Source organism: Sciurus vulgaris (assembly GCF_902686455.1).
Source record: "Sciurus vulgaris genome assembly, chromosome: 7".
NCBI classification, from domain to species: Eukaryota; Metazoa; Chordata; class Mammalia; order Rodentia; family Sciuridae; genus Sciurus; species Sciurus vulgaris.
Genome location: NC_136467.1, coordinates 26,994,306 through 27,010,389, shown reverse-complemented (window position 1 = coordinate 27,010,389; position 16,084 = coordinate 26,994,306). Strand labels below are relative to the sequence as shown.

Below are 16,084 nucleotides of genomic sequence, written 5' to 3'. Positions count from 1 at the left end.
ATATATATTCTTTTTAATCTTATATACTTTTTTTTCTCCTCAACTTTTACAACAGGTCAAGTCCCCACAGGACTAAAAATAAAGGGATTAAATCACATTTCAAGCCAGTATCCCACTGTGCTGATGTTCTGTACCCCTAGGTCTGATGGGCTTCCCTTTGGATTTGAAACAATGTATTTATGGCCATTTTTTCTTCCTGCTGAGTCTTATTGAAAATCAGATTAGAGGATCAATGCTCTCTCAAATTAAGGAGCACACAATAATTCCTTACAAGAAGTTACATATTTATCTCAGAAATCTTCTAGGACTTTAGAAATATATAATTTAAACCACAGGAAGCTGTATACACTGTATCAGTTCAACCAAAGTGAAATCTTGAAAAATTTTATAGCTTCTTTAGACCAGAAGCAAGTCCTTTAAGAAATATAGCTGTGTATGTCAACACAGAGAATATAGATCAGAAAGTATGTAATGAAGTACTGTATTTAATTTTGACATTTCTGTAAAATATCCATCACTCAATTAAAAGTAAATTACATTTTGACATAACACAAACTGCTCAATTTTTTTTTTTTATTTTTTTTTTTACTGTCATTCATTTTTTCGGGTGGCACTTGAAGGTCTTCTTTCAAATGCAATGTAATTCATATACATTTAGTCATCAAGCAGGAGAGAATTAAAACTCAAAGATATGACACCATCTTCTGTTGTGACAATGTATTTCATTGCAAATAATTCTTTACTCCTGAAAGGCTAGTTTTTCTATTTTAAACCCCCTAATCTCAAGATAATGCATTTCACCCTAATTCTATTAAGGATTATCATATTTCATAGAACAATCTTCTTATCTCAAATGTTATTTGAGGCATTTAATCATATATAATTGCATTTCTGCTGTATTTAATCAATCAAATAATGTCATTTTTTTTCTAATAGAAAATATGCGCCCATGTACTTCACCAAGCAGTAAACACTATACTTTTTTCTTTCACTCTACGACAAAACTACTTATACAAATAATCTTTGAAAGGTGTGAGCTAGGTGGAGAAGAAACACATTGTGAAGATCAACAAGTGCTGTTTACAAAGAAAACAGATTAAGACACGCTGTTTCTTTAAGGTATATGTAAAGTGTGAAAAATGGACATGGGATTGAAAATCATTCATGCACTCTTTCAATTAAATTCCCATGGAATTCAAAATAAGAGTTTTAAATGTAATTTTGGGATATCCTGCAGTGTTTTTTTTTTTTTAAAGCTTCAAATATTATCAAAATGTAGTCAGTTCCTACAAGCTCACCAAGCCATGGGAAAAAGCTTCCAAAGAGTAGTAGCCTCAGAAGACAGCAGAGTTATGGGTTTTCAAACTAATTGTCAATGAAAAATTATCCATTTTGGTCCCCAAATTGTTTTTAGGGCAGATAGGCCATGCTTTGTGTGGATTGATTATCAATGACGGCTGCTAGGACTGCCGGTCATCTATTTCTATATAACACACTTTTTTTGGGGGGAGGGGAATGCTAGGGCTCATACCCAGGGCCTTGTGCATGTTAAGCATGCTCCAGTCCTATTAACTCTTAATGTGCCCACCTTGGATTTTATATCTTCTCCAAACCACTGACCAATTCCTCCTGCAGCTATAGAAAGTTTGTGAAAGATCATCTTTAAGCTTGATGTACCTCATTATTTATCAGCTTAATTATCAGAAATGATTAATGGCTCAATTTCTGATTTAGCAATTAATATTCATATCCCAACTTAATGTAACATACTATAAAAACGGTTTATACAGTAGGAATGAATTTTTACTTGAAGACTGTGGAATTCAAATTATATAAAAAATCAGAATATACTTTCATCGCCATATTGAAATATTTTATTATATATATTATAGTAATAATTCATTCAATATTATTATTTCAAGAATTCTTCCCTTTTTCTACTTGAGAAAACAAAAAGGTAACAAGAAAAATCTATCAGAAACATCACAAAATAATTATTTCTTCACTTCTACAAATATTACTTAAAGAAACACTTCAGGAGGTACTAGGAAGGAATATCCATTTTCCATCTTACCCAGGACCGCATTTAGAAGATGGTTCTATGTAACCAAAATCTTAATAAAAAGCCATTTAATTTAAAAAGCCATGCTTTAGAGGAATGGCTGAACCATCAACTTCTTTGACACCAAGTTCTGGTGACAAAGGCATCTGACCTAATAGACAACAGATATTATGCATGCACACAAATATGTAGTTTTAATATTCCCTTCATCCAACAAAGAGCAGGAAGCCAGACCACAGCTATTCCCTTTGGTGTAAAAGTGAAATGCTGAGATCATATAGGAAACAAAAATCCACAGACATTCTCCCAAGGACAGTCTCAATTTGTCTACCCTGCAAAGCGTACCAGTTATGTTAATGGGCACCACATCAGCCTGGACTGTTTGGGCTTGCTGGCGCATCTTCTCTTCTGGTGTTGGCAGTGGCAGTGACTTGGTCCAGTTGGTCTGAGTATTAAGGTCAGAGAAGTCACCTGAGGTTGGCGTTTTAGGTCTTCTGATGCCAATAAGTCTTTCTTCTGATGAAGAAAGAGAACACTGCAGAGAAAACAAGAAATCACAATGTGTAAATAGCTGGCAGGAACATTTTTTAAAAATGCATTTTAGTTTTAAAAATTAGACTGATTTAAAGAAAGCCAAAGAACTGAGTACATTTCACAGAAGCAATAATTTGCAAGAAAACTATATCCTCTTGAACATGACCCATAATATATGATTCACCCTGGCCTTGGTCTGTAAATGGTGAGGGCTGCAGAGGGTTTTGCTGATCCATAAAATCCTTTATGTTCTTCTAGTTTTCCCTGTTTTTGCTGTGGACAGAAAGCTCAGAAGCCTAGAGAACATCATGACTGTGGTCATTGGTGTTCATTTGCATGAAAATTTAGATTTGCTCAGAGTAATTTCTAGCCTCAATCTTATTTTCTTTAAGCTCTGACCTCAAAGAACATTTAAAAAATGGTAGGGCTATTGTCGTTCAACTCTGTGTGCTCTTCTGAAACCATCTATGTGGGGAAAAAATCAGTGTGAAATTGTTGGATTATAAGAGGCTGACGAAAGCGCTACTTCTGAGCCTTATCGGAATTCCATGAAAGGATTTCTAGCAGTGTCTGTTTTGATACAGATTAACATCCTCACTCAACAGCCCTTCTTCAATACCTTTCTTCCCATAGCACCTTAGAAAGTGTAAACAAGAAAGTTGCGTTGGCAAGCATTTTGTGAGGGACTTCGCAGTGGCTAGTGGCAGCTGGTTCTGTGACAAGATGAACTCAAAATAAATGCAAAGTGCTTAAGAACAACAAAAGAGGTAATTGACTTTTGTGGGGAAATGGCAATTTATGATATACGTAAATGTATAAGAACTGTTCTTCAAATCTAAAACACTTAAACTGAACTACCACTTATGAGAATATGGCATTTAAATACAATCTTACTGAAGAATAAGAAGCCAGAAAAGCTTCCCAGAGGGAACATCAGTGTACCCAGCACCCCAGATCAGCTTACCCAACTCCCAGCCACTCACGCCAGACAAGGGTAACTGTTCTCCAGCCTCCTAACACCACAGCTGTGTTCAGCCTGAACTTTCTCTAAGGGGAATATACAATCTGTTCTCTTCTGTGATTTAGGTTTGTATAGATTTATCTGCCTTTAAAAGGCACATTTTGATGTCTTCTGGATTTAATGCATGTTTCTAAGAAGACATAGGGAAGAAATATGCAAAAATGCATCAATTAGAAATCTCAAACACAACTGCCATTAACTACCTATTACTACTGAATTTATCTTGATACAAAATACCTGTATTAACTCTACTACTGATAGAGCACCACGAATTTGAAAAGGATTACAGGGGTAGGGCCCTACACCAAGAATCCAAAAAGCCTATTCCAAAACCGTTTCCTTTGCTGTAAACTGGGGTGGCACTGCCTACCTTCTTCATCCACAGAGGCACTCTGAGGACTTAACGAGCTGATGAAGGCGGAAGTGTTATCACTATTAAATATAATGGACAAAAGGGTGGTGACCATGTAAAGGACTTTAGAAAAGCAAAATCCCTGCATTAATAAGTACCTGTTTTATAGCAGGTACTTAACAATGATAAAAGCACTGTGGAAATAAAAACATGAGATAGCTCAATCTACTTTTGGTTTATTATTTTTAATATATAAAGCATAGAAAATGATCATGCAGTTTCCTTTCCATAGGGAAACTGTGAAGTTACATTTGTAATTAAAGTGACAAATATATTCAATTTATAAACTGCGCGTGTCACTGATGACTTTTTTTTTTCTTTTGGGTATCGCATATTGAACTTGGGGGCACTCGACCACTAAGCCATATCTTCAGCCCTATTTGGTATATTATTTAGAGACAGGGTCTCACTAAGTCGCTAGGTGCCCCACTTTTGCTAAGGCTGGCTTTGAACTTGCAATCGCCCTCCTCAGCCTCTTGAGCCACTAGGGTTACAGGCATGCGCCACCACACCTGGCCAGTCTTCTTATGTCATGTCTTAGTGTCATGTCTTCTTATGACACTAAATCGCACCCAATTCATGCATGTCTGATCAGATTCTGGTTAAAATGGTTACGACTCACACAGATTCTTGTAAGATAATCGAAGGGATTTTTTTTTTTTTCCCCAGTGCTGGGGATTGAACCCAGGGCCTTGTGCTTGCGAGGCAGGCACTCTACCAACTGAGCGATCTCCCCAGCCCTCGAAGGGATTTTTGAGGCACCAGTTAAGCACTCTGATGTAAATCGATTACCTCAGCCTTTTTATAGTTATGACACTCTTGACTAATGATACATATTCTCTACCTGTAAAATGCAGACACACACACACACACAAATTATGATTATTTTTTATTTGAGAATTTCATGGCAGTTTGTATAAAAGTCCCTTGTCTCTGAGGTTGAATCTCAATCTAGTAAGTTAGAAGGTTACTCTAATTTTCTGATAAATGCACACAGAAATAACTTTTCAGGCAACCTTGAAAAACATCATAAATTCTGAAGGCCGTAAGAAGCCAATCCCAACCAAAAATGCTTAGAAGGAAAAGCAAAGCTCCAGGCTGGTGAGCAGAGCAGCTACCTACGGCAAGGGCTCCTCTTCCAAGGGCTGCCATTCACCACGGGAGGTGCAGGAACACCACGCTCTGCGGTTTGCAAGCACATCGATGGTGCTCACCAGCCCACTGACCTACTTTGCTTTTCACTGGTTGATAATGTCAGAATTGATAACTTCCACAATGAAACAGCACTTTCCTGTAGTCTTGGTTGCCAGGGGACAACCACCAGGGACTGCTTCACTATGACGACTGACAGAGAGAATCCATCGTAGGAAGTGCTCCCTTCTCTTGCAAGAAAACGTATCAGAGAGGCAGGGCTCAGATAGAGTTATGCGCAAATGCAATTGTTCTATAATACCACCATCTACTAAGGAAAAAGCCAGGGTGGGTGGCTATCAGAATGGTACTGCTCCCATTCCGTCTGCTGTTGACAAACGTGAGGGGTGCAGGGGGAAACCTACTGCATCTTTTTTTTTTTTTTTTAATTTATTTTTATTGTAAATAAATGGGATACATGTTGTTTCTGTTTGTACATAGAGTAACAGCATACCATTTGCATAATCATATATTTACATAGGGTAATGGTGTTTGATTCATTCTGTTATTTTTTCCTTACCCCCCACCCCTCCCACTCCTCTTTTCTCTCTATACAGTTCCTCCTTCCTCCATTCTTGCCCCCCTCCCACCCCCCATTATGTGTCATCATCCACTTATCAGTGAGATCATTCATCTTTTGTTTTTTTGAGATTGGTTTATCTCACTTAGCATGATATTCTCCAATTTCATCCATTTGCCTGCAAATGCCATAATTTTATTATTCTTTATAGCTGAGTAATATTCCATTGTATATATATACCACAGTTTCTTTATCCACTCATCAATTGAAGAACATCTAGGTTGGTTCCACAATCTGGCTATTGTGAATTGAGCAGCTATGAACATTGTTGTGGCTGTATCTCTGTAGTATGCTGATTTTAAGTCCTTTGGGTATAGGCCGAGGAGTGGGAGAGCTGGGTCAAATGGTGAACCTGCTGCATCTTAATGGCAGAACATAATACAGTAACTCCAGCAAGATGCAGTGGCTGCCAAAGGCCCCTGTGTTAGAGGCTTGCTCTCCAGCCTCGTGCTACTGGGAGATGATGGGATCTTTAGGGGGTAGGGCCTTGGGGGGCAGGTGTCCTCAAAAGGGCATCCCAGCCCCTTCCTCTGTTCTTTCCTTTTCACTTGCTGACCGTGAAGTGCAGAGTGGTTTTGCTTACCACTGGCTTCTGCATCAACACAGGCCCAAAGCAACAGGGTCAACCAGTCATGGACTGAAACCTCCAAAACTGTGAGCTTAAAAAAAACAACCCACTTTCTTTTACAAGTTTATTATATCATATATTTGTTAGAGTGATGGAAAGATGACTAGCACAATGTGGGAGGGCTTTGGATTACTCCATAGGACTCTCATCTGGTCTCCATACTCCGCCGTGTTGACCACCTGCTGGTATTCCTCTCCTTCCAACCATCTAGTCTCAACACAGCAGATAGGGTCTTTTAGTAACATAAGTCAGATCATGTTGCTCCTCTGTTCAAGTGCTACAACCTTTTCTATGACCTACAAGACCGTACCTGATCTGTCAACTGATTCACTGTTATCTCTCTGACCACATCTCCTCCTACTTGACCCCCACCACCCTCCGTGCTGTTCCTTATACATGCCATGTACATTCCTGCCTCAGGGCCTTTGCACTTGCCCCACACACACATTCCCACACTCACCTGAAGTGTTCTTCCCTTAGATATCCACCCAGGTAATATGCTACTTCTTTTTCCTCAGGTGTTTACTCAAGAGTTCGCTCCCTGTTGAGGTCTGACTTGTATATTCAATTTAGCTTCTTCCCAATAGCTTAGATTCCCCTTCCTACTTTTTTTCTCTTCAGTACATATCACTAGTGTACATTTATTTTGTTTATCCTATTTGTATCTCCCAAGAGACTCTTAGTTTCATGAGGCTTTAAATTAGAATTGCATAAAAATTTCAGAATTTTAGCTTTGCAAAGGTCACCATTCAGTAACTGCTCTAAGCCTTGCCCTGATCGTGGGCATTGGTCTCGTTTGATAAAGGAGGAAGTGGAGGCTCAAGAGAAGGAAAGTTAACTTCATGTGTGGCAAGTTCACAAATGGGAAGCTCAGATTAGAACCCAGATCTGCCCCACAAATCTCTGCTGTGAAACCAGGTACAACAATTACCTGGCAATATTTGAAATAAATTACCAGGTCTTCTGGTCTATAAAGAAAATCTCCTTTCATATCTCCAAATAAGAACAGAACCTTTAAGAAAAAATCTTAAAGGGCAGTAGTGTGGCAGCAGATGGAGTGAACAGCAGTAGTGCCATTCTTCTGACCCCACCAACTACCAGCTGCATGTTCTGAGCACCCAGATCTCCTGGCGTAGAGAACAGAATGACCCATGCGGTTTTCATGTGCTCCATGCTAATGAATCCCTTGACATAGGATGACTCCATTTTTTTTTTCTTATTCTTTTTTAAAAATATTAAGCTTGACAGAATTTAAATGCAGTTTTTAGATCTACCTATGGGTCAATAATGTTCCTCAATATGCCATGCTCTGGTTCTGGAAGGAATGGAAGGTCACACATGAAACCCAAGAAACCACAATTTCTTGTGTCAAATTTACAAAGGGCAATGCAGGCAACACCAGCAGTACTTTTTTGGCTTTTGGATGCCATAAGACCTGCATTTCAGAGACCATCAGGTCCTGCCTGGAAATCAGACAAGCTCCCACCAGATGGCCAGCGGGGCCTGAAATGTGGTTTCTTTGGCAGAGTGAGTGACACAAAAGTAGGCTTAATTGTGAAGCACAGATGAGCCAAATTTTTTTTTTTTTAAACTTGCTTTGCTTTTAAAAACTAGAAAACCAAAATATAGTCAGAGCTAAAACTAGCATTTATTTAGCAGTTATTACATGAGAGTAGAAGGAGAATAGAAGAAATTATATTGCACATTATTTAAGACACCAAAACACATCCCAGTTCTTTTTGGAAGAAAGATACCTAGTATTTGGTGTTTTTCTTCCCAATATTAAACCTCTCTTGTGTTGATTCTTGTTTTTCAAGATCCTAGAGAGTGCTGTAAGTTGCTAAAACTTCTACAACTTTTTTAGTTTCTACTCTTAGTATGTTTAGGCATGCAACCCTAACTTAATTCTGTTCTTCCTGTATCCTTTACCTCACCCTACTGCCAATAAAAGCAGGAAAAGTGGGGGTGGTAGAAAGGGATCCACACAGCAGGACAGATCAGAGCTCATCAAGCAATTCCAGGATGGTCAACGGGTGACTTCCACATGCACATTATTAGAGAACTTCAATTACTTCTTCTTTCCCCTGATTACAAACTTAGATGCTTTATCAAGAGCTCTAAACTTTGTTGGTGTATACTGAAAGAAAACATCTTGGATTTTTAACTATCCCATATTAGTGATTTTTCCTCACAATAATGAAAATACTTCATTAGAATACAACTGTTTATACCAATATAGAAATTTCCTATTTTTAATCATTTTAAGCAAAATACACACACACACACACACACCCCATAGTAAATATTCAAGAACTCACTATCCAACCCACAACCTAAAATATTGCTAATACCTGCGTTTACCTGCATGCCCCTCCCAGATCCTGTGTGTCTTCCAGTCTCCAGAGGTGACCCCTAGCCCAAATTTTGTATTGATCGCTTCTTTACCTCTTGTTATATGTGTGTATGTGTTTGTATGAATGTCTAAATGGTGGACATTTGTTTTTAGATTTATAAAACGAGCAACCCTCTCTCTGTGGTGTTTCTGATGTACCATTAGGTTTCTAAGACACATTCATGTAGTTGTGTGAGCCAATAATTCATTCACTTCGCTGGGGATACATTCCACTGCTGTATTGTACCTTGTTTGTTGATCCACCCTTTTCCTTTGTGTTTCCTCAAGAATTCAAATTTCCCGTCCGAGAACCAGGAGGAGAGGGCTGGAAAAAAGGGCTCTATTCCCTTATATATATACAACTGGAAGGAAACCAGGGGCTTTGGAGTCACAGATCTGGATTCAAATTCTGGTTTTGCTTTTGGGGTGATGGATGTGTTCACTACCTTGATTGCGGTGATGAGCTCATGTGAATACACATGACAAAATTTATAAAGTTGTACACTTTAGTTATGAATAGCTTATTTAGGTAAATTACACCATAACAAAGCTATTGTGAAAGAGAAGACTTCTTTCAATATTTTAAAACCATATGATTTTAAGCAAGGGACCTAATCTCTAACATGCCATTTCCTCATTCATGTTATAGGCACAATTGAAGCTCTCCTGCGTGGCAGCTGAGCACTGAGCACACTCTCTGGCACCTGAGTCTTCCATGTGCCAGGTGCTCAGCTCCGTATTAGAAGCACAGAGCTCAAAAATGCTCCCAGTCAGAAGAGAAGGTAGATACAAATAGGGCATGTTTACAGTGTACTGGCATGTGTCCAAGAGGAACTGCAAGAAGTCACTGGAGATACCCGCCTTGGTGTGTGTGTGCACAAAGGCCTGCAAGTGACCAACCCCAATTTTCTTGTCCTTATCTGCAATGGTACTGAATAATAAGGTGTCATACATTGCAGAAGAGTGAGCACAAACAGCCAGCATCAATACCTGTGTCCTGAAACTACTCACACAGACTCAGTAACCAATAATATTTAGAATCAGCATTTCTAGACTATAAAATACCCAGATCAGGACTGTGTCTGTATACTGAGACTAAGCAGCACCTACCTGTTTGTTTGTTTATTTGTTTGGGAGGGAGATAAAGAATGAATGAATGCCAGCTAAGTCAAAGATGGAATGAGACGTGACAAAAGCACGCATAATAAATGAGAAGCACTTGGGTAATTTAGTAATCTCGCTTTTGATTTAATGAACATGGTATACTAAAAAGAAATAGAAATCCAAGAGGCCCTGCATGCATACCCTTCCACCCCAAAGTAATTTTGGGAAAGTAATTTCATGTTTCTGAGGCTCACTGTTCAGATCATCAAAATAACGGTAACAACCACTAACATAACTATCTCACAGGGGATTCTTGTGGAACAGGAGATATGATTTGTGAAAAGTTCTGAAAATGTTCTAAAGTGTTTTGTTACTATTACAAAGTTAGTAACAGTCTGACCGCTGAGTAGACTTCTATTAGATGACCTGTGAAGCCACAAAAATCAGAGAGTTTTTAGTAGCTGTTGAAACCTCGAAAATTCATTGCTTTACGCAGGAAACTGTGGGTGGAATAACAGGCAGGGCGATTGGGACAGTGGCCAAATTTTCAAAAAAACAGACATTGTCTATTTATTGAGTCATTTTCTTTGACGTCTGGTTTGGAAAGCCAAGTGGTTTAATAACTGATCATGGTCATCTGAGTACAGACCCTGTGCCAGGCACCGCGCTATGGGTTTTACAAACATTAATTCCCTTCAACCTCCTGATTTCCCTCCCAGGTAGGAGAGGTGGCCATGGGATTTATTATCAAAACCAATACCTCAGAGAGAGAAAGGGGGTGCTATTAATAATTACACAGAATGGCAGCTGCAAACCCAGGCTGTCCTGAGTCAACCACATGTGGCTTCTGTCTCTTCACCATTGAGGAACCTGAAGCTCCCGTGGGGAAGCAAAGCCACCGGCTCTGACAGTTGGGGAAGCTGCCCCCAACCTGTGCTCTCAGGACCGTGGCAAGGCCCCAGCCCTCCTCTTCAAAGTCCGCCTTCGGATAAAATTATCTCCTTCAATGAAGCCTAAAACAGGCCCGGAGGTGCCAGTTCAAAGAATAACAGGAAATAGAAAAGAAAATTTCAGTTTCTATCACTACTATCAAAGCCAAGCATTTATTGCCAAAATTCCAGTCTAATTCATCTCTTTGGGGGTGAATTTTTCACAAAAGGTTGAGTAACTCATGACTGACATCCTTTCCCTTAGACAATGGGGCCTCTGTGACTGCTTCCCAGAATCTGTGAGCGCACCACCAACTATAACCCCACAAGGGCCGCGAGAGAAATTCCCTATCGTCTCACGCAGAGCACTTTGGCACCTATAACTGGACTCCCTTCAAATACCTGAAAAACCTCTTTGGAAGGACCTGGTCTATACTAAAACCAAAGTGAGGTTGGGGAGAGTCAAGACTAGAACAAAAAACAATGACTTATTCTTTGATTTCACAGTTGAATCAAAAGGTATTGTCTGGAATTTCTAAATTCTTTTGCCAACAGCATTTTATCAAACTGCATGTTTACTATTCAGATGACACACATAATATAAATGATTGGAAATAATTTGAACTAAAAACTTTTAGTTCATTATAGTTATACATAACAGTGAGGTTCATTTTGACATATTCATATATATATATATATATAAAAGTTTTCTTCATTTTGATTCCCAATATTATTCCCTTCTCTCCTCTCCTCCCTCCCCTGGTCCCTTTCCTCTACCCTATTGGTTCTTCTTCCATGTATTTACTTCTTTACTTTTAGTTAATGCAGTTTATACAATATATAATTTTTTCTTGCTAAGTTACATTAACATTTTTTTTTTTTTGGTACCAGGGATTGAACCCAGGGGCACTCAACCACTGAACCATACCCCGAGTCCTTTTGTACATTTCATTTAGAGACAGGGTCTCACCGAGTTGCTTAGGGCTTTGCTAAATTGCTAAGGCTGGCTTTGAACTCGAGATCCTCCTGCCTCAGCCTCCCGAGCTGCTGGGATTATAGGTGTGCACCACCACACCAGACTACATTCACACTTTTAATATCAAGGATATATGTGGATGTCATTAGCAAAATACCTTTCTTTATACCATAAACAGATTGTGTACTCCTTCTTGGGACAGGTTTTACATTAGGATAATTAGGATAATTATTCTAGAACAATTAACTAGAATAAATAACCAGAGCAGTAGTCCCCTAAGTTCTCTTTTCTAATGTACATGTCCTTAACCTTTGCCTTCTTAGCAACTCTCCTTGTTGCAGAGAGCTCCCATCCTAAGCACCTAACACACGTCTCGCTCACTATCTGTCCAGTGCACATTGATGTTCCTCATCACACACCCCTCTGTGACCTCCAATCATCCCTAGCCTCAGCACTTGTGACCTCACACGTCCTTCTCCACCATCTATCGTTCTCACCATACCCCAACCCCAAGGCTTACCTGGGAAATAGAAAGAATTCTTCAAAGTGATTTCTACACACTCTATTTAAAATGATCCCAACTGCTAGAGCGACTTTAAGAATTTGAATCACAGTTACAGGTTTGGGGCTTAACATGAAAAGAATCATACCATGCTGCTTTGGAGACCTTTGTACACTTACTGGATCCTCCCCTGACTTCAAGTGCCAGCCTGATGGGACCCTAAATCCCCTGAAGACACGATCTGTTTCTAGATCATGATCTTCTGTTCTGTCTACACTGGAGGATTCTGCCTTTTACACGGAGTAAGACAGCTCTTCCGCTCTCCAGATGTTCTAGCTAAGAACTCATATCAGCCTCTCTCCCTCCCCACAAAGCAATCCAAACCAAAATAAGATGGAACAAACCCAAGTGCCTTTTTATGGGTACGATGTTAATTTGACAAATTAACCTGAGCAGAATCCGCAGCTTTTCCACATGACTCCTCTGATCTCCACACACGTCTACCTTTTCATTATTCAAGCCTTATTTGTTTCTTCCATAGTATTTTAACGTTTGTTTCATGTAAATCTCAAACTTTTCTTATTAAATTTACCCCATTCTTTTGTCTGTTACAGCAACTTTAAATAGATTTTTCTATTACCTCTTCTATTGTGACTTTGTCGTGAGTTATTCTTTCCTGTGTATGAATTGCATACCTTATTATATCACGGATCCTGTTATTTACAATAGTTTTGGGCTTTTGTTTTCCTAGATTTATCAAACATACAAACTTATAGTGTACAAAGAATGGGAAAACAACCTCAATCTTTCTCATTTTTGCACATCTGATTCTGCACTTTTTCAAATCAGGTTGTCAAGTTTCACAGTGTTAAGTAGTAATGACAGTGACTGTCCTTGTCTTATAACTCATTTGAATGAACACAGCCCATTTCAAATTTTGTTGGATTTGGGGACAAGGCAGATAAACTTTAAGTTACGGAAATATCCACTTGTTCCAATATTATTGTTTTCTTTTTAAATCAAGAATGGCTGTTAAATAAAACCAAATACCTTGTCAATATCTAGAGTTTTAATTATAAGATTTTCTCCTCAGACCTATAATATGATTAATAGATGACAGCATTACCTAATAGTGAACATCCTTGCATTACTGTAATAATAAACCCAGGCCGACTTAGTAGTACCTTTCTTTTAGTGAGATGCTAGGTTATGTTTCCTAATGTTTTATTTATGATGTATAATGCCAATATTCATGGATGAGGCCAAGCAGTTAATTTTCTATAGTCTCTGTTGGGTTTTGGCTTCAGTGTTTAATTCATTAAAGAGAACTGTCGAGGGTGGGAGGGGTGCAAGAATGGAGGAAGGAGGGACTGTATAGTGGGGAAAGAGGGGTGGGAGGGGTGGGGGGAAGGAAAAAATAACAGAATGAATCAAACATAATTACCCCATGTAAATGTATGATTACGCAAATGGTATGCTGTTACTCCATGTACAAACAGAAACAACATGTATCCCATTTGTTTACAATAAAAATAAATTAAAAATAAATAAAAAATAAATAGCATGTACATGATAAAAAAAAGAGAACTGTCTCTCAATCAAACATTTAAGTTCCCTATGTTCATATATGAATACATGACCAATGTAACTGCATATCATGTACAACCCCAAGAGTAGGAAGTTGTATTGCATGTATGTATGATACATCAAAACACAATCTACTGTCATGTATAACTAAAAAGAAATGTATATTTAAAAAAACAAGAACTGTCCCTCTTTCTCCTTCTCTCCCACCCCCTGCCCTGAACAGTTTCAAGCATTGGATTGAACTACTCTTTAAAATCTCTAGTAGGACACCTCCCTACCCCCAACCCTGTAAAACAATCTTGCCTTTTTTGTAATTGATGCAAATTTTTAATAATTTTAAAAAATAATTGGTTTTATAAACTACTTTTTCTCCTCTTGGGTCAGATTTGATACATTACATAAATTATAAATCCTTTTCAAAGTTCTATATCTAACAAAGGATGACATATACAATGTTTGCTCTTAATTACAAAATGCTGTGCTTTAAAAGTGAGCTAGTGGGGCTGGGGTTGTGGCTCCATGGGAGAGCGCTTACCTAGCACATGTGAGGCACTGGGTTTGATCCTCAGCACCACATAGAAATAAATAAATAAAATAAAGGTACTGTGTGAATCTACAACTATAAAAAAAATTTTTTTAAATGTGCTAGTACTATTCTAATAGCCATGTGACTTATCAGACTCCTTGATTTACCAGTGCCCTTCTGTGATAGTCCTACAGTCTCTCCTGGCCACTCCTCCCATTATCATTCCTGGTGAACTCAGGGTCCACAAAGCTTCTCCACCTCAGACCTGCTCTGATCCCTTCTAACCTTACTTCCAACCTGCCTCAGTCACCTAGTCTCATGGACATACACCTTAACATAGGCATTGCAGAATGCCTGAATTGAAGTTTTGAAGGTAATTCAAAAAGTGGTAATCCTAGAGTTCGTTGAAAGTGTGAGACGAATAAAAGAAATCAAGAATGTGCCCAATGTTTTGTACTTAAGCAACACGTAGAATGGTGTAGTTTACTGAAGTGGAGAAAACTATGATCAGTGGGGGGGTTTTGTTTGTTTGCAAGCATGATATGAGAAATGCATATTTGGAGTTGACAAGTTCGAGACACCTGCAAGATATGTGAGTGGAGATGGACAGTAAGCAGGAGAATGCATGAGTCTGGATGAGCCGTAGACATTTAGGAGACTTCAATGCATGGAATTTAAAATCACTGGACTCAATAAAATCACCCACCTGTGTGAATCTGATTCAAAGAAGCAGAGATGCAAGACTTGAGCCCCAGTGTTAAACCAACATTTAGATATTTGGAAGAAAAGGAACATCCAGCAAGGGATTGGAGGCTATGCCTAGTGAGGGAGATGGAGACCCAGCAGTGGGTAGTGCCAAGGAAACCAAGTGAAGAACGTATCCTTAGAAGACTAGAAGAATACATGCTGTCCATGGCCACTGAGAGGTTGAGTGAGTAACATGGGTCCTGAGACCTAACCATGATTTGGCAACATGGAGGTGACTGGTGGGCTGAAGAGTAATTTCAGTACTGTGCTGAGGATAAAAAAGATTGTTTGAAGGGGCTTCAAAAGAGATCGTAAGGAAAAGCAGCAGAGTCGGCAAGTCTAGACAGTTCTTTGGAGACATTTTATTATAAAGAGGAAATGAAAAATGTGGTAGAAATTGGAGGGGGATGAAAGGTCAAAAAAGAATTTCTTCAAGATGAAAGAAAGCATGGCATGTTTGCATGATGATAGTAATGATGCCATCTAGAAAGAAAATTGATGAGGCCAATTGTAAGTATGAAGTCCTTGAGAAGTTATTAACCTTACTCATTTCACTGGAAAAATACTGAGTGCCTACTATATGCCAGCACTGATCTGCGCACTTGGGATGCAACAGGGAAGAAAAGAAGTGAGTTCGGTTCACCCACTGCACTGGCACAAAAGAGTGAGTCCAGATGGGAATAGATGCAAGCAGTTTGATCGGCTTGGCTGTGAAAAGACATGCCTTCTGATTGCCTGTGCTTTCCTGATGCAGTAAGTATCATGGAGTGTATCTGAGAGTGAAGCAGTAAAAGCAGTGTTTGGAAATTTGAGAAGGTGTGAAATAGAACTGGAGAGAGGAGAAGAATGAACTTAGTCGGCGTAGTAGAGTCGCTGGGCAGCACTCTGGGTTT

General features: G+C 39.0%; 1 protein-coding gene across 6 annotated transcripts in view; it reads right to left on the bottom strand.

Annotated features, from left to right (window-relative positions):
• The window catches only part of NHSL1 (NHS like 1), a 235,834-nt gene that overhangs the window by 16,007 nt on the left and 203,743 nt on the right, over nucleotides 1-16,084 (bottom strand). For all 6 annotated transcript variants that reach the window (XM_079148018.1, XM_079148020.1, XM_079148019.1 and 3 more), the window contains exon 4: nucleotides 2,408-2,597. In XM_079148018.1, the coding sequence (XP_079004144.1) occupies nucleotides 2,408-2,597 (190 nt within the window). The remainder of the gene's footprint in view (nucleotides 1-2,407; nucleotides 2,598-16,084) is intronic.